The 22,948-nt window shown below is 40.2% G+C and overlaps 1 protein-coding gene across 2 annotated transcripts in view; it reads left to right on the forward strand.

Moving 5' to 3' along the window:
- The window catches only part of CRYL1 (crystallin lambda 1), a 50,568-nt gene that overhangs the window by 18,108 nt on the left and 9,512 nt on the right, over positions 1–22,948 (forward strand). For both annotated transcript variants that reach the window (XR_005953491.1, XM_041416080.1), the window contains exons 4-6: positions 3,547–3,708; positions 7,722–7,916; positions 16,177–16,282. Coding sequence is in view for 1 of the 2 variants with exons in the window: in XM_041416080.1 (XP_041272014.1) it covers positions 3,547–3,708; positions 7,722–7,916; positions 16,177–16,282 (463 nt within the window). In the remaining variant the exon portion in view is untranslated. The remainder of the gene's footprint in view (positions 1–3,546; positions 3,709–7,721; positions 7,917–16,176; positions 16,283–22,948) is intronic.

Below are 22,948 nucleotides of genomic sequence, written 5' to 3' on the forward strand. Positions count from 1 at the left end.
TGTTTCTTGCTCTCCCTTGGTTTGATTGAGGAGCCAGTTGAGAACTTTTGGGTCAATATTAGCAGCACCACCAGTATGGGAGATTTTGTGGTAGACGTCTGCTATGGACCACTTGATCAGGAAGGAGAGGCCTTCTTCAGAAGCCTCACATTCACAGGCCCATGTCTTTATGGTGGGGCTTCAACCACGTCAGTATCTGCTGGAGGGACAGCACAGGAGAGCACAAAGAATTCAGAAGGATTGTGGAATGCATTCATGGTAACTTTAACACAGGTGGCTGGGGACTAGAAGAGAGGACATGTTGTGCTGGACCTCACAAACAATGAAGAACTGGTTGGAGATGTGAAGTTCATGGGGAAGTCTTGACTATAGTGACCATGAGATGGTGAAGTTGAGGATCCTTGAGAGAAGCAAGATGAAAACTGGAATTACAGCCCTAGAGTTTGGGAGAACAACTTTGGCCTGTTGGGCCAAAATCTACTTGGAAGAGTCTCATGGTATGGAATAGATTCCTGCAATGAAGGTGGGTCTAGGAGAGCTCAAGACAGATCTATCTTCACTTGCAGGAATGTATATATTATCATAAACCTCCATATTAAGATTGCCAGGGAAGAAAGACTTTCTTATGTTTTGAATTTGCGCCAGACAGCATCTAGTCAGGAGGTAGGAATTCACTGTTATGCAGCAGTAGCTTTCAGACTTCTTTATTCAGCAATTCCTAATGCTGGTGACTACCATCAGACTCGTTATTGGGAAGGCTTGATGCTGCTCCCTGTGACAGCATCTCCAGATGATCTTACAGAAAGTGCCTTGCTTGTTGCTGAGTGGCTGCTAATATTTGACCCTCTGCATGCTAGTTTAAATATCTGCCTTTCATCTTATACTGCTTGTGTAGGATGTCTACTTATTTTAGGACCATACCACTGTGTTGCAGGGCTTTGCTTCAGGCCCTATTTTGTTTCTTTTGCCTCCCACTACTAATAAATTGCTCAGCAGCAATTCTCATTGATAGTCTAAGGAAAAGGTATTTTGCAAGATAGTGTTTTGGGGAGTGTTTTTCTAGAAGTTACAGAGGAGTTGCTACCTTGATTTGTTTGAGGATGGATGGGAAGAACCTGGGAGATGCCAGCATTTAAATATAGGAAAATGAAGTTGTGCGTTTAGATGAGCATGGATGCATGTGGGAGCACAGATGATGGGTGGCATGGTGAGAAAGCAGAAACACAGAGACACTGGATTTAAACCGATAAAACTCACTGGCTTTCCATGTACTGGCATTTCAGGGGTTGTGTCATGTGAGTGTACCTTCTTATTTAGGGGCAGCTAGACCTCAATCACCATGTGGTGTATCAGTTAGCTGGGGAGGGAGTCTAGCCTGTGTTTATCTTTGTGTAGTTCTTTACTGGTTCATGTAGCTGCTGTGTATTCTCTGAACATGTGTTTGAATAGTGTAATTCCTATTACATCTAAGCCTTTAATTCAATACAACACTTTTGGCAGACGGGTTTTAAAAATTAACAGCTGTCATGTTCTGATCAGACTCTTAAGAGATGTTTAATAAAGTTTAAATTAGAAGCCAAATTTGTAGCAACCTTGTTTAGGTGACCAGGCCTTGGAATAAAGGTTTACTGTTCTCTGCAAGTGAGAATTATGATCTTCCCTAAGAAAAGGGCACAGAAATATACAGTGTCACTTAAAATGCATAGTGGAGCATGCTAACCTTTCTGCACTGATTCTTTGAGAGAAACTGTGTTACCTTTAAACCCATATCTTACCTGCTCTGTGTTTGATCTTCCCTTTCTCATGGTAAACAGAAGAGCTTCAGACCTCTCCAGGCTCCATAACTGACTGCAAGTGAGGTTCCTGTTTAATGGATTGTTTAGAGCTTAATTTTCCCCCTGTTCTTCAGGGAATTGGTATCTCTGAGAAAATAACTGCATGCTTGAGAACAGAAGCTTTATTGCAGTGGTCCAACAACCTGAATACAATTGTGACACTATACAAGAAACTCCAAGCAAATGGCCCATTCAGAAACCTTACGTAACCATGGCAGGTTTGAGTTTCCAGCAGATTTGAGTTTGCCTTTTTGATTATCATCTGATGTGAGAGCAGGCTTAGAGTTTCAAGTTCACAAACCTATTCAAAGCAGCTCTTTTATTAGCTTGAACAGTATCTGCAGAGTTCTCATCATCTTTGGCTTCACTAAAAGAAACTATTTAAACTTAACCAACAAGCAGGGATTCTGGAACTATGAGCAGAGTATCATTTTGTTTTGATAAGGCTGTCTAATACTTTAGGCTCTATCTGGAGTTCTTAAATGACCCTGTTTATCTCTTCTGCATCATGGAACCTTTAGTACTGTTCCATGCAACTTATTTTTTAAGACTTCAAATTACTTTTAACCCATTTTTTGGTTTAAAAACTCTGGCCCAGGGCATTCTTGCCACAGAGTCTGTCTGAAACAGCAGATATTAAATGTAAATTTTGGATTACATCAAATGTGTAGCCTTTTCCCCTAACCTTGCTGTGTGTAGTTCAACATAACAGAAAGGATAGAATGAAGTACTAGCAGGTGGGAGAAGGTTAGAGTTGGAAAAGAGCAGGTGTTTTCTGTGTGTTTTAAAGGGAAGGCTGAGGTTTTGCAACTCTGGGATCCTGTTTGATTTTTTTGAACTCTTCCAAAACCCCTTGAAAACAGACTGGCGTTCTTCCTCTATTTTCTTCTCATAGGCTGAAGACTTCTGTTGCTTGTGGGATCCACTGTAGTTATTATCCCATATCCTTCTGCTCCCAGACTAGTGGATCTTTGCATGCTCTCCCTCAGACATCTCCTGGAGATAACTTCGGAAATCTAGTGATTGTAGGTTGTGGCTCTTGGCTCACACTTGTAAAATTTCACACAGTGATGTAGAGCTGAATGTGCTTAGTAGCTTTGGTAGAAGTTTTGATAGCATTCATTCTACTTCAGGTGGTCTTCAGAAGTCTTTTTCAGTGACCCTCATGCTTGAAATGCATAAGAATCTTCATTAATTTCCACTCCAGGAGTTGTTTAAGCACAGGTTGCAGAGATGTTCCTTGGAATCTCCTGCCGTAGTTCTGGAGTTTTTAAGTTTGTCTTCTTTTGAGATACACCTGTTCATTTCCATCGTGTCTTGGAGAGAATACTGACTTCTATCATGTGAGATACTCTTAAAAAAAAAAAAAAAGAATACCAAGTCTTAATCCTCTGTATTGTGTTATCTCCCTGTGTGAGTTAAAGTCTGTATTTTAGACAAAGCAGAATATTTTCTTTTGCATTAAATCTCCTATAGGGTGTGGTGGTCCGTCTTCTGCTGTACATAAACTCTTGGGCTTTCCATTTCTTTAACTGTGGGAAGATATTTTTTTTTGTTACTGGCTCACTGGTATATCTAGGCTGATTAAAACAGATGGTTTGTGCTGAATTCCTAGGTGTCAATATAGGATGGGATCAGTGAAGTCTGAGATGTATGGATAGATACTATTGAACTACATGACTTCTAATACTGTTTTTTGGTTTTATTCCAGGAATGTACTCCAGAGAATCTGGAACTGAAAAGGAAGATTTTTGGTCAGTTGGATCTTATTGTGGGTGACAGTGTTACCTTGAGCAGCTCGACCTCTTGTCTCTTACCCAGCAAATTGTTCACTGGCCTTAAACATGTTAAGCAGTGCATTGTGTCACATCCTGTAAGTATGATGGCATGTTTCCTTTTTGTGTAAACTGCATCCCCAACTCTTTCCTGCAGTCTGAAAGACTCAGAAGGGTATTTGGGGCTCTTGTGTGCCATTGTTAGTGTGCAGGGCCAATTTTTCAAAAAAGCTGTAGTTCAGTTATTCTGTGGGCAGCAGCACTAATCTACAAAACTGAAAGGATGTTGCATGCTGTTGGATCAAGATATGTTCTGTGTGAGCTGTTGTGCTCATATTGGTGTGTGTTTCTCAAACTACTGGCTTTCGAAATGTAGGAATCCTATGTTTTGGGTACAAGCTCATAACATTGCTACTTTATTCTTGTGTCATTGTTAGTCTTTTCTAGTATCCTTTCTTAGCTTCTCTTGGGTAACAGTAAGAATCCAAACACTGAGCTGCATGTGCTGGTCAGGCTATATTGATAAAAGATGGGAAATTTAGACTCCAGTTTCTTCAGACTTGTGATGCAGAAGCAATATTCCTTAATTTCTGAAAGAAGAATTAAGGAATGATGAAATGGAACAAATTGGACTTGGAGCTGAATTAGCATGCTTCATGACCAACTGGGACAGTGCAGTGATGCAAAAATGGAATGACTAAAGGTTGCAGCAGAACCTCAAAATGGTCAATGGTCACTTGTGGGCTTCTGTAGAGGTCTGTTTGGAGCTGCCAAACAGCAGTTTATCACATCTCTCCTCAGCATGGAAGAGCATTTTATCTTGATCATCACTGAGATCCTTACTGCTTCTGTTTTCCACTATTCAAGAAGCTAATGAATTTGTTAACCCAGTGTCAGTCGGGTGGTCAGCTGCTCAGTTAAAGAGAACTGTTGTCATGAAGAGAGGCACTGCCCTGGTCTCTGCAGTTTGGTAACTACATGATGTCTCTCCAGGGCATCCCTCAGAGTGTAAAGTAAATGTCAATTCCCTGGGCATCCACAAGAGTACAGAAATACAGCACTACTTTACTGTAGTGTCTCTACAGCTACCTGTAGCCTCCTACTGTAGTGTCAAAGCGTTTGATCAGTGCCTTTCTGATACCCCTCCACCACCACTGTGCCTTGGGGTGCCTGCGTGGCAAGGGGAACAAAAGGCTTGGTTTGGTTTGTTTCTGTATAACGAGTTTTCAATCCCTTTTAATTATAAAAAAGGTCAAATTTCAAAATGTGTATCTGTGCCTAGATCTAGCCTTTCTCCAGTCTAAAATTCAATCATTCCTTATCTCTTATTTCCAGAGTTGTAGTTTTCTCTAGTGCAAGAGAAGAGATTATGTCTCTTTAACATTTCTATATTAAGTAACTCTATATTAAGTAATACTGTTTCTTTTTTTTAACCAGCTCCTAGCTGCGTGACTGTCAATCTTTGATTTTACTGTACTCTTTCTTACTGTTTTCCCAAGCTGGTCTGTACCAGTTGACTTTGTTTAGTCTGAACTGCAGTCTTCATAGGAGCCACTCCTGAAACCAGGTTTTATCAGATCTGGAAAGGTGGTCTCTGCATAAACATTTTCTACATTTCTGTTGTCAGGATATGTATTTTGTCAAAACGAACACTCTGGAGCACCTTAAAATGTCTAATTGTTCCCAAATGGTTTTGCTGTCCAACTGAGACTGGTTTTTTAGTAATCTCAGCTTCACTCAGCTGTACTGAGTGTATCAAAGAAGCTGTAAACCAGTGTACTCTTCCAGGGGTCTTTCTGCATCTGCATCAGGAAACTTGCTTGCTTTGTAGTAGTTTCTGGCTTTGGGTGGGTTTTTTTGGTTTGGGTTTTCTTTTTAATTTTTTACTAAGATCTTGAACACAATAGTAGGATTTGGTGGCTGCAGGAAGCAAGCAGCTCTGCAAGACACTGAAAACAAGTCTGGAATTTGATACACCAGAAGAATTAAAAGCTAAAGTTGTAGAGCCTCTGGCGTGGGTGAGGGTGTTGAGATAAAATGAAAGGAAGTGCCCAAAGGGCAGAAGCAGCTCATCCCTTTGCTTAACATGGTTCAGTAGTTAGAAAAAAAAATCTCACAGCACAGCTGTATGATAGAAATGCACACAATACTTATGTTATGGTACAAAACAGGTACAGGTGTTCTCTGAAAGCAGTTTCAGGCAGTGGATCAATAGACGTCTGCTGCAGGGTGGTTCTCTTCTCATGTACTGTATATGTCTGCTAGATCACACAACTAGAAATATGGGGCTAGAGGAGACTGTGCTACTGAGTGAAGTCCCCTGTTGTACAGGAAACCCTGCAATCAAATAACTTTAAAACTGCATTAAACTCTCTCAGATTATTTTTTTAAATCCACTACTCCTGTTAGAAATTGTTTGTGTCTTCTAATTTTTGTTCCAATCTTCTCACTGATCTATTAAAATTAATATTTATGTTTGTTGACAGCTTTTCTGTAACTTAATTCTTTTCAGTGTTTTGTCATCTCCTTTCTTAGCTGTGACTTGGTTATGCTAAGGCAACCTTCTGTTCCCTGAAATACTTCTCATTTTTAGAAACTTTCCCCCATTCCCTATTTCATCAATGTTCTACCACTTTCAGTTTTTACCAATATCTATTATCTCACTCCTGAAAAATTGTCTTCCTGTGTCTACTCAGTGTGCTTATGAACACACCCATATGCTCCCTGTGCCAAGTTAATGAAATGGAATATTTCAATAAGATCACTGTCATCAGTAATCTTCTAAGAAATTTTTAATAGCCTTAGTCTCTCTCAACAATTAACTTGTCCTCTGACTGGAACCTGTGCTATACTTAAGGGTTAGAAAAGCCTTAGAGAATGTCTTGGTGCTTGCAGTGTTTTGGGTCTTGCTCAATTGCCTGGCACCACGGGATGGTGTCCACCCACTACCCCGTTCTCAGCATTGCTGGTGGCACTGCCGAAGATACTGGTGTGAGAGGGGCTATGTTGGGACACAAGGCCCTCTAAAAGGGATGAAGTATGTTACATCAGTAGTTAGAGCACATGTCAGACCCTGCAGGAAAGGGAACCATGTAAATACTGAAAAGAAAGGACATGCAGAGAGGAAAGGCTATTTGCACATTCCTGTGACTAATTCCTGTCCTTGCATTTACAGGAGCACGGTTAAGAGTAGTTGACTATAAGGGAGCATGATGAAAGAATCAGTAGTTAATTACCATCCTTCAAATGTCAGTGTTATTCCTGGTAGTAATTTATTATATGTTAGCCCCTTCTATTGCCTGGAGCTAGATGGAGAGCTGAATTTAACACCTTTAAGAGTACAGCTGAAGGACTGCTGCTTTGGAAGGAGAATGCATGCGGCTTAACTGTCTGTAACACTATGACCTGAAGAACTTTTAGCTGTTTCCAGGATGTACTTTAGGATTTTTTGGTTTTTACTTCAAAAATACATAACACAAAGCTCTTGACTTGATGAGAAATTACACTTGGGAAGAGTCAGGGAGAGGTAATTTATTTTTTTCTAAGTACAGTGTTTGAAGGCAACCTGTTCAACCAGTGTTGAAGGCAACATTTTCAAAGTATGTTTTATGTGGTATCTGTTACTGTATTTAGCATATATTTACAGGCTTGGGCCAGTAGCTGCTTATCTGTTAAGTGTTGCATCTTACAGGTGGTGTTTAGCAATACTTCTGTTATAAAGTTCCTGACTGTCTAAAAGGAAATGCCTTACTTAATTTGGAAAGACAGGTGGTGACCATACGTCTTACAACAACAAACAGCCTAATATTGAGCAAACAGTTCCTCAAGTCAGAATAAAGTCTTCTAGTACTGTTTGAGTGCTGTCATCTCTGGTGTAGCTCCATGAATTTTGCTGGGGTTAAACAGAGTTTGATTTACTGCAAGTTTAATTATTTCTTTTAATTTGAGTTAATGCACAAGCTTTTATTAGATTAGTGAAGTCTTTCAAGGTCTGAATATCAGGCTTGCTGTCTTCTCTGGAAATTATCCAAGTTAGTGCCAGCTATAAAGATGCTTTATATTAACTTGTTCTGTTCGTGGCTGATGTTCTTCTTTTGTCTTTTTTCTCGAGGTAAATCCACCTTACTTTGTTCCATTGGTTGAAATTGTTCCTCATCCAGAAACAGATCCTTCTACGACAGAGAGAACATATGCCCTGATGAAGAAGATTGGTCAGTCTCCTGTCAAACTAAACAGAGAAATTGAGGGGTTTGTTCTGAATCGACTGCAGTATGCAGTGATAAGTGAAGCTTGGAGACTTGTAGATGTATGTATATTGTTTTTTCAGTACTTGGTCAGTTTTGTAGAAGTGATAAGTGAGATTGTATATTTAAACACCCTTTAAATTTGTGTCATCTTTGTTCAGCTGTCCCTTATGAACACAAAATGTTTATTTAAATGTAAATTAAGCCCAGTAAGAAGGGATATCAGTTATAAAAAGCAAAGACTGACAAAAACGAGGTGATATGCAGTGGTAAAAATTATTCTTTATCCTGCTTTCTTTTTTCAGAATACTGTTATTTTCAGGGCAATTAAAAGAATTATTTTAAAAGCACAGGAATCAAAATACCAATTTTTCTTTTTGTAGGCATCTCATCATTTCATGTTTGTTTTTTTCTAGTGTTGTTGGCCTACTGTACAGTGGTCATTAAAGTATTTTAAATGGTTTTCTCTTTGGCCTTTCAGGAACTGCACTCATAGGTTTAACTGTTACTTGATACTTGCAGGTAAAGACAGATTTCTCCTCCTTCTGCCCATTCAGACTTCTAGCTGAGAATCATTTATTTGTGTGCCTTCAGCTTTTCCCACAGTTAGCTGCTCTGTGCTGAAGCCTGATCTCTCAGCAGGAGCTGAGTTATGAGTCTCTTGCTATTCTCTTGAGAAGAGTTTCAACCGAACTTTAATAGGACTTACTTTCTTGTTGTGGAGTTTTGATTTTTCAAGCTGTTTAAAACAACCATGCGCACAAATGCAGGTAAAGATCTTAAAACTAAGGTAATATTTCTGTAAACAAAGCAACTCTCTTTGCAAAGAAGTGTTTAAACATAGTTGCTGAACTGATTTTGCTTACCTGTAGCTGACTTTCACTAGCAACATAATACCACAATATAAAGGAGGTGGTGAATAATAATAAGTAAAACAATGTTGTAAGGAAGGCACTGATCTACTACTGGAGATGTTTATTTAAATTTTTTAAATGGCTTCTGTTGTTAAACTTTTAATACAAAGTCACAAGCTTATGGTAAGAAAAACACCTTCAGAAAGCTGTGGCCATGTTGGAAAACATAGAATAGGAAAGACAGTAACATACAGTCACAAAATATTTTGGATTGGAAAGGGTCTCTGGAGATCTAGTCCCAACCCCTACTACAGCAGGGTGCACAGGATCACATCTAGGTGGGTTTGGAATAACTTCAGAGGAGAACACTCATTCTTATGGGGAAGTCTGCTCCAGTGCTCTGTCAACCTCAAAGTAAAATTTTTTTTTTCTTCCTATTCAGATGTAACACTCTGAATTTATAGTTTGTGCCTGTTGTCCCTTGTGGACCAGTCACCCATAGTCAGCACAGGCATTCAGGTAATGCCTCAAAAATCTAACAAGGTTCTTTCGCATCTCTGAGAGGATAAACTCAATGGTGGAATCCACTGCCATAGTAACCTACGATGCTATAAATTTGAATGGATCCAGGGATCATTTAGACACATTCATGTTGGACTGTGCAGAAGTAACCTCTAGCTTCAAAGTCTCAAAGATTGGACTGCTGGGAGCTGAGGCAGTACAGTACATATCCCTGAAAGTATTATTCTCTGTTTGGTCTTGTTGTGGAAGGAATTTAAGAACACTTCATGGGCTGCTGTTGGAAAGGAACTACTGAGCTGAGGCAAACCTTTAGTATGAACCTGCTGTATGGATGCTTTTGTGGCAGTGGTGGTGATGTGAATAGTAATAAAATAGTGCTTGAAGGACTGACAGATATAGAAAGTTGCTTTTGTTGTAAGTCAAAGTTTCCGAGTTGTTTTGTTCTTGTATAATTTTATTGTGTCTCAGCCAAATACACATTTAAACAGTAACAACTTTGGTGGCCGTATTGCCATTCCAGAAGCCTGAACAATAGCAGCTGTCAAAGGTGTATAGTTTCAGCTGTGTGACTTCAGGCTGCACAGTGCCTTTGATGGGAGGAGAATCACTGCATAGGTGAGAATTGCAGGCCTGGGCCAGTCTGTGTTTCTACTGTTGTGCTGCCAACTTAGTAATTTTTATTGCAAGTCATGTTCTTTTGGTGTATTCCACTTTCCAAATGGGGAAGCATAATTCTTGCTTCTGATTGTGAAGTCACTTTCCAGTTCTTACTGTTGAAAACATCAATCTTGTCTTTGAGAGACTCCTAAAAATCAAGTTTTACTCACATTGGTTACATCTCAAACAAATGTTTTCATTACTCTGAGAAGCACTGGGGGATTGTTGTCTTGTTTTGTTGGGGTATTTTGTTGGTTGGTTGATTGGTTGGGGTATTTTTTGGGGTTTTTTTCAGTCAGTTGAGCTTACTTCATTAAAGAAACTAGTGGAAGTTTCTCCAGTAGAACTACTAATGTCCTGTTATAGTCATTGGTGGTAGGACTGACATGCAGTACAGCTGTTCTTACAACATTTATCTTGAAAACATTATAATAAATAGGCTGATTAGCTTGCAGAATATGTTTTAGTTCCCATATCTGTCTGGGAAACTGACAACCTGTCAGTCTTTCTCTTTTCATTAGCAGTGCTGTGTTGGGATGGATGAGACATGGGTGAGGAGTCGCTATGGGAGAAAGGCTTTGATACAGAGCATGACAGTGAGGATGCGGCTGTGTAGAAGGAAATGTGGTAAAGATATCTGCTTGCTGAATGCTGTGTGGGGCTCACTGACTTCTGCCGTGTGGGTCCAGGAGTATGACACACTTTTAACACAGCTAGAAATCTGAGGTAAGGCTCTGCCAGCACAGAAATCTGGGTGCAGGCTCAAGACTCCACATGGTGCTCAAGTTGCATGTGGCATGGATGCTGGAGCACAGAGAGGAGCATAATTCAGGGCAAAGAGATTAAAGTAGCAATGGGAAACCTGAACACTGGGATACAGTTTGTCTTTGCTGAAGGTGCTGGGGTTCCCAGCTGCACACACAGGGAGGCTGGCATTTTACAGCTGGGCACAAAACGAGTGCTTTGAATGCAGGACTGGTCTGAATGTGGGAGTGGGAAGTGTGGTGGTAAAGTGTTAAAAAATTAATAGGCTTGAGAGTTGAGATCCAATTTATTGGAAAGTAGGAGAAGGAAAACTCATTTGGAGATGTACTGTTGAATGCTGAGAACTTTGTTTATATGGATAATTAGGAATGTAGATTACAGAATGCAGAAATTTGACTTTACAAGAACTTAGAAGCAAAGACCGTGGATTCTTTATGGGTCTAAAAGATGTAATTCAAGCAAGTGCTTCTCTTTGAAGTAAGAGTGCTACAAAAAGATATTTCATTTTGGGTCTGAGTTAGTCTTTTAGTGACAAGATGTCTTTTCAAAGATTGCTTTGACTTGCAAGTCACAAGCATTTGGGCAGTGCAGGTGTTTGTGGCAGGAAATTTTTGTATCAGTAATCTCTGTCTCCTCATGCTCCACAATTATTCCATGATAAAGCAGATAGTGAGAGCACTCCCTTCCATTTCTTTAAGGGCATGTGTCTGAAAACTTTTTGTAAGACCTCATAGCCTATCTGAGACTGGCATTCGTGTAGGTTTCTTATTTATGTATTCAGTTGTTAGGGCTCTGGTAGAAATGTTGCAAAGCTGATAAAAATGAGAGTAAAAGAAGTTCTGTGAGATGTTGAGATTGAAGATCCTTATTCCTCTCTTATCAACCCTAAATTTTTATATTACCAGTTTGGAACCATTAGAATAACCTTTAGCCAGTAACATGAAAAATACCTCAAACTGCTTTTTCTGTTATTCTCTGTTTTCATTTATTTGCTTTCTCACATCTCTATTGAAAGTGGTCACTGGTGTGTCTGATTTTGTTCATAACTCTTGGGGCAGAAGCTTACTGCCTTTATTTTCCTGGGAAGCACACTGTGCACTGTAGACATCATTACTTTTGTACTTTTACCAGTACATTTTAGAGTAGTTTAGGATTATATTGCAAGGGCTGTTAATGAAATAGCTTGATTTTATTTTGTTCTGATGGTAAAATTTTGGTTAACATAATCCAGAAAATAACAACCAAACAGTTTCACCAACACTTCAGTTCAAGAGTCTCAAGCCTTACTGTGAGTAGCTATGGTTGTCATTTAACTGTGGATCACCGAGTGAAATCTTTTTGAAATATTTTCCTGAGTATCACCTGCAGTTTGCAAGGAGGTCATAAAATACAGCAGTAGAGATAGCAGGTGGAGCATGACAGTTTTTTGATATGATTTAGAAGTTTCAGCTGCTTTTAGGAACATGCTAAAACTCTTACAGGATGGACTGTGTAAGTACTCTACTTATCTCTGCATAAGATTTTAATACTGTTTTAATGTGTTTTTTTTTTTCTTTAAAGTGAATTTTCTGTTATGTTTTAGTCATTGTAAAATATGAGAAGAACAGGCAGCTCTTCAATTTTTGTTAATCTTTTGGAAAATAAAGTCATGGTTTGGCTATGTGTCCATTTTGGTTTGTTTTTGTGGCAATCAGGTGCATTGGCTTCAATCAGTAATTTATGTACCTCTCTTTTCTCAAGTGACTAGCTCACCAGACTTTAAATGTTGGCAAGATTTTAAAGTCCAAATTCCTTACTATTAATTATACTACAGTGTTATTCAGACACTTTTTCCAAAAGATTGAAGATAAGGTATAGGATTAAACATTTAGTTACAGTGCCTCATGAAAGGGGATATATCATAAAAAGGAAGTCTAAAGGGACAGGAAGAGAAATAGTGTTGATACTAAGTGTTTCTTACAGGGTGAGGTGAGTGAGGGTGCTATGGAAGAAGGAAGATAAAGGCCAGCAAAGCAAGGAGGTGTGATGTGTGTAGGACAACAAGTTTCTTAAACATTATGAAATGGAAAGATGTAGAGGGATATAGGAGAAAAGTCATCTGCTCAAAATGACAGGACTGGAAAAAGATCTCAACAGGGTGTGGATGGAAGTGACTTGATTGAAGTGATAGTGAAGAGGAGGGTGTAACAAGTACTGTTGAGACAGAATGGATGTATTAGTGGTAATCAGAGAGAAAAAAAAATACTCAATTTGGGAAAGAGGATGAAGTGGCAGATTTGGAAACAGAAAGTATGTGGTCCAGGAGACAGTGAAGTCCAAAATAACTCTTTAACAGACTGGAGTGAGTAGGAGAACATGATGAATTGGTAGAATCATAAAAAAGTAAGATTGTGATGTTTTTGGCCATTAAATTTGGTATGATCACAAACCAAGTCCATGACAGAAGTTGCGATGTGGGTGTGACTCAGAGATGAAAAGAGAGATTGCTGATTAAAACCAAGCAGGTTGGGTCAGAGCCTAATGCTGGAGACTGCAGAACCACTACAGGTTTCTGGAAAGGTGAAAAGGGTCCCTGCACAGGGAGAAGCACTAATAAAGTACCACAGGTTCATTAGGATAATCTTGTGGTATCCCTGGAGGTTAGAATCGTTAGGAAAATGAGATTGTGGTACATAAATGTTGTCATAAGAGGTGTGGAGGATTCTGAGATAGTCTAGATTTTGAAATTTGACTGGCCATTGGGATCACTGAGGATTTTGGTGGAATTTGTTTTAAATCTTAATTCTATAGCTGTATGAGCTTCTAGTGAACTCCTACCATATTTCCTCTTCCCTCTGACAAGTGCTGCAGGCAGAGGCTTACCGGAAGGGTAATCCAGGATGAAAAATCCCCTTGGGAAGATTAATTCACACCTACACTTAGTGAAACCAGATAGGAACTCTTTCTTGTTTAGTTCTTAGCATAAACATCAATCCTTGTGGAAGACACCTTGCTGACCTTGCAGCCTGGTGAATCATTCCACCAACTGATGGTCTCCTTACCATAAATGGGAGTAGGGTTATTGCCTAGGGTAGAAAGGTCTAACTTGTTTATCATTTATGTGTTCTAGTTTATGAAGAGAAGTAAAAGACTTTTCTTTAGAAGGGTCTTTTTGACAAGAAGAAGCTGAGCTCATTTGTATAGAACACTGTATTCCTCAACTGAGGGGATCTGTCATGCTTTCCTTCTGGTAGCAACAATTTTTGCCTTTTAGCAGCTGCAAACATCAACTTGCACTATAGTCAAAAGGCCAAGAACAAAGCACTCATGATTCTGAAGGCACCTGGTCTTCAAATATATGAGGACTATGGTATCCAAAGAAAGTAAGTTATTAATTTGAAAATTAATTTGCAATGATTCTGAAGTGCTTTATGAACCTGTTAACTCTTTTAACATCATGTTTACAGTTTTTAACTGCCACTGTGGTTCAAATGCTTGTCTGGAATTTATGGTTAGTCTTTTGTCCACAAATCCGTGTCAGCCAGGGGGGGCAGGGGGGAACCACTCATCAAGCACAGCTTTAGTAGCACAACTCATTGTTTGGATGAAGCACTCCCCACAGAAGAACACTTTTGTTGACTTTGCTGACGTTGTTCAGAGAAGTTGCGTTGCCATGGCAGGGGAAAAAGCTTTCACAGAATCTATGGTGCCTGTGTTAGTTATCCTGATGCTGGTCTGTAATCTGAATTCTCTCTGAGGTTTTTGTTTAGTCCTGTTTTTATGCAGACCTTTCTGTCTGCCTCTAGATGAGTTACCTTACCATGTCTATGCTTTACCTTTAATTTGAAGAAAATATTGCTTTCTTATCCCTGCCATTTTATGGCTAATAGTTAGGAGAACTGTGTGATCCATATATGGTACATAGGTCTTAATAATTATGTCAGTGTTTCCTTTTCAAAGTAGTTCTGCAACAAGGATTCACACTGGCTTGGTTGACGGGAACCAAGCCTACTAACAGGCTGAGTCTTGAGGTTGTCTTACAGAAGTCTCAGTTTAGGCCTGAGATGATGAAACTTGATGTCTGTGGCCAGTAGTAGAAGTTATGTTTATTTGTGGCTTTTAAGTTTCTTTCAAAGTAGCAGTAGATTATGTAAATTGTGGACACAGGAAGACACTGTGGGTGAGATTCAGCTCATTTAAGATGGGATCTTGAAAATGTAGACAGTGATATTTAGGCTTCTTACTCATCTTTCAATTGGTGAGGAGAATTAGGCCCTTTTAGGACACAACTCATCTTACCTACTCTAGATGCCTGCTTTAGGATGCTGATTTCCTTTTTCCCCTGGTGATTATAAAGAGAGTCTAGATGTCTAGCTCAGATGCCAATGTCTACTACAGATCAGAAGAGTTGTCCTGCGTGCCCATAACTCTAGCCTATGACTGCATGGTACAAAGAGGCATTCAGACAGGGCCTTGCAAGAGAGAAACTTAACAGAAAAAGATGTGGTTTTGTCCAAGCAGATGAGTAAATAAGTATGAGTATTCTGAAGCTTAAAGGGCCTTGTTAAGGAAGAGGCACTGAGTAGGCTGAGCACCTCAGAGTAGGGTAAAAAAATAAATTAGAAGCAGTTCAGCATCTCTTCCACCTTCCTACCCAGAAGGAAATGTTTTCATGTCTCTGGGAATAAAGAGGCCAAGTTCTCAAAACCTCATGAAAATGGTTAGAACAAGTCTTCATTAATTCATATCTTTCTAGTAGGTGGAAAACAACCTCATGTAATAAACAGTATTCTTCTCAAGTAAATCACTTTTTACAAACCTTTCTGTGCTTGCCCCAGCCTGATGGAGGCATTGGCTTTCTTGTAAGTGCTGCATGTGGGTGGAATAGCAATGCTCCACTTTTAACACGAGAAGAGCTTCATTTTTCTTGCTCCATATCCTGCCAGCTTTTGGGATGTGAGGCTGTCAATGAACTCAAGAACCCTGGGCAGGTTGAGGCTGAGTAGGTTGAATGTTGGGTGAGTTTTGTGAAGGGAGTGGCAATTGCATTGTCTGTGTGTTTGGACCCAGCCTTTTTTTCAGGTGGCCTCAGGAGCAGTACCAACTGGTGCACCACCATTCTGCTAATTGGGACTCTGCCCAAAAATCCAGAACTAAGAGAGTTCTGAAGGGAGGTGTAACATTTAGCCAAAATTCCTGTATTTAAAGGGTTGGTATAGTACTTGGATTTGATATAAACTCTTTAGGCTGTGTGCTATTAAGTGTGTCATGCCAGCTTTGTTCTCTGATTCTCAGTTTCAGGGACTGTGAAGTCCAGTCCAAGAGATATGAATGAATGCTTATGCTGAACCATAGGAGGGCTTGCATAGTAGATGGACATTTCTGGCAAACAGTTGTGTTTTTCTCTTTGAAATCTTAATTGCTATTTCTAGCCTTAGTTTTTATTACTTCCCTAATTTTTAAATCATATATTAAAAAATGGGAAATTTTGTGTTAAAAGCAAACATTCACCAGTCTTCCTTCCTGTTATACTTTTGCTGCTTAGGAAGGAGTAATATCTCCTACTGATCTAGACCTTGTGATGTCTGATGGATTGGGAATGCGATACGCGTTTATTGGACCTCTGGAAACCATGCATCTTAATGCAGAAGGTAGGTAGTGTAAAATGTTCTGAATATGAAGGGAAGGCTTGCTTTGCACAAGACACTGGAAATGTTATGTAACAAACCAGGTTAGGATTGCTGTGACTATGACTTGTCTCTTTTTTAATGTAATGGTAAGGAAAACTTACTTAAATTGTGACGTCAGTGGAAGGAAATGGATATTGATTATCCTGTTACAGATGATCAGATTAAAGATAACAACCTATTAAAACACTAGCTGTGTAATAAATTTTTTTCCAAGATTCATCCCATCATACTTTGATAACATTGCTGTAGCCATAGTTCAGAACCGTCTGAGTGTCAGGTAAAAAAAATAATGAAAACGTTTAGCTGATAATCCAGTGTCAACAGATGAATACTCCCCTGCTGCTGAATTTGTAAATATCCCTAGAGCTGCTGTGCTTTAAGCTTATATCCTGAGTAAAAAAAAATTACTCTTGTCAGCAAAATCCTGTGCATACAAAGCTGACTTGACAAAATAGTCAAGTAACAGTTTGACATCTGTATTGCATAATTAATACTTTTAGATGTCTTTAGATAGTATATGTGAATCCCAGGTAAATAAAAAGTGAATTGTGTAAAATGAAATAAAAATTATGGATCAGCATCACAAAGGTTTGAGCAAAGACTTCAACAAAACACGAAAACTTCAAAAAGTTAAGATCAAGTAAATACTAGCTCTTTATATTATGGGCAGTGTGTTTATTTTGCTTTTGTATGGTCCCTGACATGGTAGGCTCCTGCTCTGCTGCTGGATCTTCTAGGCAATGCTGCAGTACACTTGTGCACTAAAACATTTCCCCAACAGCCCCTTGTTGGCTGGCTCAGTAACTTGGGTTATGAGGAGTGTTGCTTCACTCCTGCACTTGCAGATACATTGTCTCTGAGTCTAGAGCTGCTCCGGTGTATGTGCTCACAGAGTGACTCAGGCTCTTGCACTCATCAGTTTAAATGAAAATTGCTGATGTCAGGACATGTGATGGCTTATGTTCATAGTTCTGTGCCAGTGCCAACTTCTCTTTGGTTGCCCAGTATTGCTTCACATAATGTGGAATAATATGGACCTCCTCTTCATTGCCAAGGATTTGCTTGACTAACCTGATCTCCTTCTAAAGCAAGATGATCTGCTTAGTGGATGAGGAAAAAGACATTGTCTACCTGGATTTTAGTAAAGTCTTTGACACCATTTTCCACAGCATTCTCCTGGAGAAACTGGCTGCTCACTGGGTAAAAAGACTGTCTGGATGGCTGGGCCTAGAGAGTGTTGGGGAGTGGAATTACATTCAGCTAGGGGCTGGTCACAAAGTGGTGTTCCCCAGGGTTCAGTGCTGGGCCAGTCCTGTTTAATATCTTCACTGATGATCAAGTGTGCCCTTAGTAAATTTGCAGATGACACCATGTTGGGTGGGAGTGTTGATTTGCTGGATGGCAGGAAGGCCCTGCAGAGTGATCTGGACATGCTGGATGTCAAGACCAATTGCATGATGTTCAGCAAGGCCAAGTGCCAAGTTCTGCCCTTGGGTCACAACAACCCCAGGCAGTGCTGCAGGCTGGGGGCAGTGGCTGGGAAGCTGCCTGGTGGAAAAGGCTCTGGGGCTGCTGGTCAACAGCAGCTGAACGTGATCCAGGGTGTGCCCAGGTGGCCAAGAAGGCCGATGGCATCCTGGGCTGGATTAGCCCTGGTGTGGCAGCAGGAGCAGGGCAGTGACCGTCCCCCTGTACTCAGCACTGCTGAGGCCACAGCTCCAATCCTGTGCTCAGCTCTGGGCCCCTCACTGCAGGAAAGACATTGAGGGGCTGGTGCGTGTCCAGGGAAGGGCAACGGAGCTGGGGAAGGGTCTGGAGCACAAGTGCTGTGAGGAGCAGCTGAGGGAGCTGGGGGTATTCAGCCTGGAGAAAAGGAGGCTCAGGGGAGACCTCATCACTCTCTGTAGCTGCCTGACAGGAGGGTACAGCCAAATGGAGATCAGTCTGTTCTTCCAGGTAACAAGTGGCAGGACAGGAGGAAATGGCTTGAAGTTGCACCAGGGAAGATTTTGATTGGATATTAGGGAAAAATTCTTCATGGTAGGTGTTGTTAAGCATTGGAACAGGCTGCCCAGGGAAGTGGTTGTGTCACCATCGCTGGAGGTATTGAAGAGACATGTAGATGTGGCAGTAAGGGACATGGTTTGCTGGTGAACTTAGCAGTGCTGGGTTAACAGTTGGACTTTATATTAGAAGTCTTTTCCAACCTAAACAATTTTATGATTCTATGAAAGGCTTCTCTGATGCTTTGTACTGTCTTTTTATTATTAGTGGAAGGAAGTGGAGGTAGATACAAGAAACTGCCTCTATCCTTTCCATTAGCCTGTCAGCTTCACCAGCTTCACAGCAGCTGCCTTTTTTTACAGCTATAAGGTATTAGTTGCCCACAGTCTTAAACTCTTTCATCAGTGAGGAAGGATGAAGGAAGCATGTGAGAGAAAATAGTGTTATTTGTAGAGGGAGAGTCCCTCTTTTTTTGTTTTGTTTTGTTATGGTGATGTGAATATTGTTGTTTGGGTTTGAATAAATTTATCCAATTATTTTTTTCTGAGATCAGTGTTTCTTCTTTCCCTGTGGCATGCATACATCAAGATCCTCCCTTGAACTTCCTGTGGGCTAATGCCACTTTTTGCCTCTGTTAGTTCTCACATCCTTTCCTGCATATTCATAAATGATCCTATCAAACCTATAATCTAGGCCACTTCAGGTTACCATTTAATCAATGCATGAATATTAGGAATGCTGACTATATGGCAGTGAGCCAACAGCCTTGAACATGGAATAAAATGACAGCATCAAGTCATTAAAAGGAGCAGAGACAGCAACAACAGTTTGGGGACTGAATTGCAACAGACAGGAAGGAAACTGCTTTGGGGAGGAATAAAGCATACCCAAACTGCATAACAATGTAAAGTTGATTGTTGATTTCATCAAATAAAATTAATGTTGGTATCTGTTTCGGATTTTGAGTTTGTCCTCTTATGATTTCCCATGCCAGCATCACAACACATGCTGTTATGTCTTTTACAAGGAAGATCAGTAGACTTCACTACAGTCAGTTTGCCTGTTCACTGTTGTGGGATTATGTTAGCAGACACAACATCCCACCTGTACATGTACTGGGCAATCTGTGAATATAGTGAAGATAGTCCACCCTCAGTGAGATTGCATCTCCTAATCTCCTGTTTCTTGAAAAATCTGGTTTCTTCTTTTTTTTTTTCTTTTTTTTTTTAAGCCCTTGCAAGCAATCATCTGTAGAAGCAGAGGCTAGACTATAATATCCTGTGTTTTACACGTTTGCAGCAAAAGTTCTTTATATGTATTTAACAATTGGCTTAGATGAGTTATTTTCTTAGTAGGTTAATTAGTGAACTATAGTTGGAACTTGATCTAAACTGCCAATATTAGCAGAAGAGCAGGGTGGAGGAGGTTGAAGGACCTTTGTTGCTGTTTTCTCTCCTGAATTTATATAAACACCATTCCAGGATTATATTCTACCTGTCACTCACTGAGGTATTCATACAAGTGTCTATGGGAGTTATGTGGAAATTGGGTCTGATGTATGGTCCCCACAAAGAAAGTATAAATATCCAGTAAGCTAGAAATGAGTCTTCATGATCAAAATTGTGTTTCTCTTACAGAAAGTGGGAATACTTGCTCATCTTAGAAGCATCTGCCAGGTGAATTGGTTTTGGGTGATAGGGGCAGAATGATTGTACTGTGTGAAGAGCACAAAATATGGAAAGGAAAGAGTGGAGAATCATAAGTCATAGTTCAAAGGGAGGAAATTTTACTTGTTGTGTTTGGCAAGACATAGCCAAGTGTGGTTTCTAAGAATTATTCTAAACAGATATGCTGGCTGGTTCAAGAGCAGATATTATTTCCATTGCTATGGCCACTACTTCAGTGCTGCTGTACACGGAGCAAGCCAAGCCTTAACCCAGTTCAAGAGCTTTTATACTGCAAGCTGGTCAGCAGGTGTGAGAACATCTAAGTTAGTAACAGCTAAGAAAAGGAAGACTGCCTTCTTTTCTGTCCAGTCTATGTGTTATGTTTTAGGATAATAAAATACCTCAACCCAATTCAGGATACTTATAGAGGGTACTACTGAGATGGAATATCATAGGGGGTATATAATCATACAAACCCTTTTAATTTTCATAAGCTCACCATATATTTCATACGTCTTTACATGCATTCAATTCCCTTCCCATTAGGCTGAAGAAAGCAGTTTTTAGCCCTTCTAGAATTGCTGTTTGCCTCTGTGGAGCTGCAGGGCTTTTCTGTATGAAAGAGTTTATATGCAGTAAGTCAAGATGTGAATTTTTCAGAATACTGGCTGCTGTGCACCAGTTTCCTTCTATGGGCTCTTAGGTGTAAAGTAGTTCCCTCTGCTTTCTGAAAGGAACACATGGCTTTGCACAGGAATTCTTTGTGCTTTATTCCTCAAGTCATTACAGATGGTTCCCAAAGAACACATCTTGATGCTTTAATGAAAGAGTGTGAAGTGATCACCAAGTGAAGTGATCAGAAGGAGGAATACATCCCAAGTCTGAAACTGATCTAAGAATAAGCAGTTCATAATGACTCTGTTTAATTCCTTGATCCAGCTCACAGCAGGCCTGCAGAAATACTTGTGCATTGCTGTTGAGGTGATAACACTAGCACAACAAGAATAAAACTCTTTTTTTGTGCTGCCACTTTTTCAGTGCAGTTCCAAGTATTTGTGTGACTAGAGCCCTAAGTGAACTCATATGGCAATTAATGCAGTGTACAAAACGTCCTGTGAATTCACACCCTAGCTCAGAGCATGCATCTGTGTTCAGACACACCCTTGATGAAGATAGGATTACATTTAGAAAGTTGCCCTTGGAGGTATAATGTCTAGAAATGTAATCTCTCTATCATTAAAAAATTTAGGGACTTTTGTTCTCTGAACATAATATAACCATGTCAGATTCCTCCACGATGTTCCCTTTTTTTTTGTTAAAATATGCCTTTTTTTTCTGTAATCATCCATACTCATCTTTCCCTGCAGCCTCTTCTTAGATTTTATGTGCCAAAGTCAACCCCACCCCAGTCTTTTCAAATTGTTGATGCTATTGCATCAGTTGCTTGACCATCATGCCTCCTCTCTTTGAGTCATTACAGTATATGCTGCTCATCAGGTTGAAAGTCATCAAGTTAATACTCAGTATGGTGGAGCACCCTGTCTTGTCTTTGGCATGTTCCCTGTCCATGCCAGTGACACTTGCTCCTGCCTCTCATTCTCTCTCACAAGTGTCTCAGTGCTTGCTAGGCTGGTTTACCGAGTTTGCTTGCTTGTATCCTTCAGCCCTCATGCCTGTTGCCTTTCTTGTGAAGAGAAAGGGATGAGACAGCATACAAGAAGCTGATACTTTAAGGTGCTTACAAACTACAATGCATGAACATACTACATTTTATACTGTTGTGTTTTCACTTCACTTTCCTACTGCTACAGTCATTGTCCTCTTTATGAACTTCACTTGTGTCTTCTCTTAGGGCAGTGAAGCACTTTATGCATGTTTCTAAGCCAAATATCTGTCCTGAGTTCCTTTTCCTTCATCAATACTGTGTTCATCTTGGTGATGCAACTAGAGGCATTGCAGCAGTAACCATGTTTGTACCACACCAGTGCAAGTTCTCAGGTAAGGATCTGCAAACCGTAAATGTGGTTGTTAGAACAAATTATTGTGGGATAGTTCATTAGCCATTTCGGAAACTGCCTGGACTCTCATCGAAACTGAATAAGCAGCAGCTTATTCCATTATTGGAGCCTTGTGTGTCCTAGATACATATGGGCAGCTGAAGAGCCTTGAATCAATGCCTTTGTCTTCCTTGTGGTAACATGTTCTTGTAACTAGACTGTAGAACTCAGAAATACTGAGAGAGTTTGGGATTTTCAAGGAAAATAGAGTATTCCCCTTTTCATCTCTATAATCCTGCATATGCTGCCCCCTTAGAACTTTCTGTAACTCATTCTTTTTCTTTCACCCTCTGCCATAGCTGTGACTAACTGGTGGGAGGAAGATTCAGGAAACTTCTACCTTCACTAGAGGTATTTCTGTTTTGTGTTCATAGTTCTCAGTTGCCTGCTGCAACATCTGCCTCCTCCCATGGCCGCTTTCCTCCAACATTCATTAGGTGAGCGTGTGCAGGAAAGGGGAAGGTTTAGACAGGGAGCCAGCAAACCACACAGACAAGAGGAAGGTATCATCCTCTTCTTCTGTCCCAGATGCATCTTGTGTCATTCTTGTTCTCCAGCTGGAGATAGTGACGCACAGCATGGGCACAGCAGTGGCCCACAGAGAGAGATGGTTGTTTTAATGAACCCCATATACCATCTTGCTGTTTTTCCATCTCCCAGGTGCTCCTGTCTGTTTCACACTGTTTGCCAATGCTAATTCTTCCAGCTTAAGCTGCTCCCTGGGTAGTATCAACAAGGATTAAAGAGATTCTGACATTTGTTTTCCTCTCTGTCCCTATGGTCCAGCCAAGGGCTCTTCTCATCCACCTTTGTAATAACCCTGACCCTTGAACCAAAGGACTCCCAAGTCTAAAGGCCTGGAGTCAATTATTTGCTAGGAGTTTGCAGTTGAAAAGCAA

The sequence above is a fragment of the Onychostruthus taczanowskii genome, unplaced genomic scaffold, assembly GCF_017590055.1.
Source record: "Onychostruthus taczanowskii isolate IOZ18803 unplaced genomic scaffold, ASM1759005v1 scaffold50, whole genome shotgun sequence".
NCBI classification, from domain to species: Eukaryota; Metazoa; Chordata; class Aves; order Passeriformes; family Passeridae; genus Onychostruthus; species Onychostruthus taczanowskii.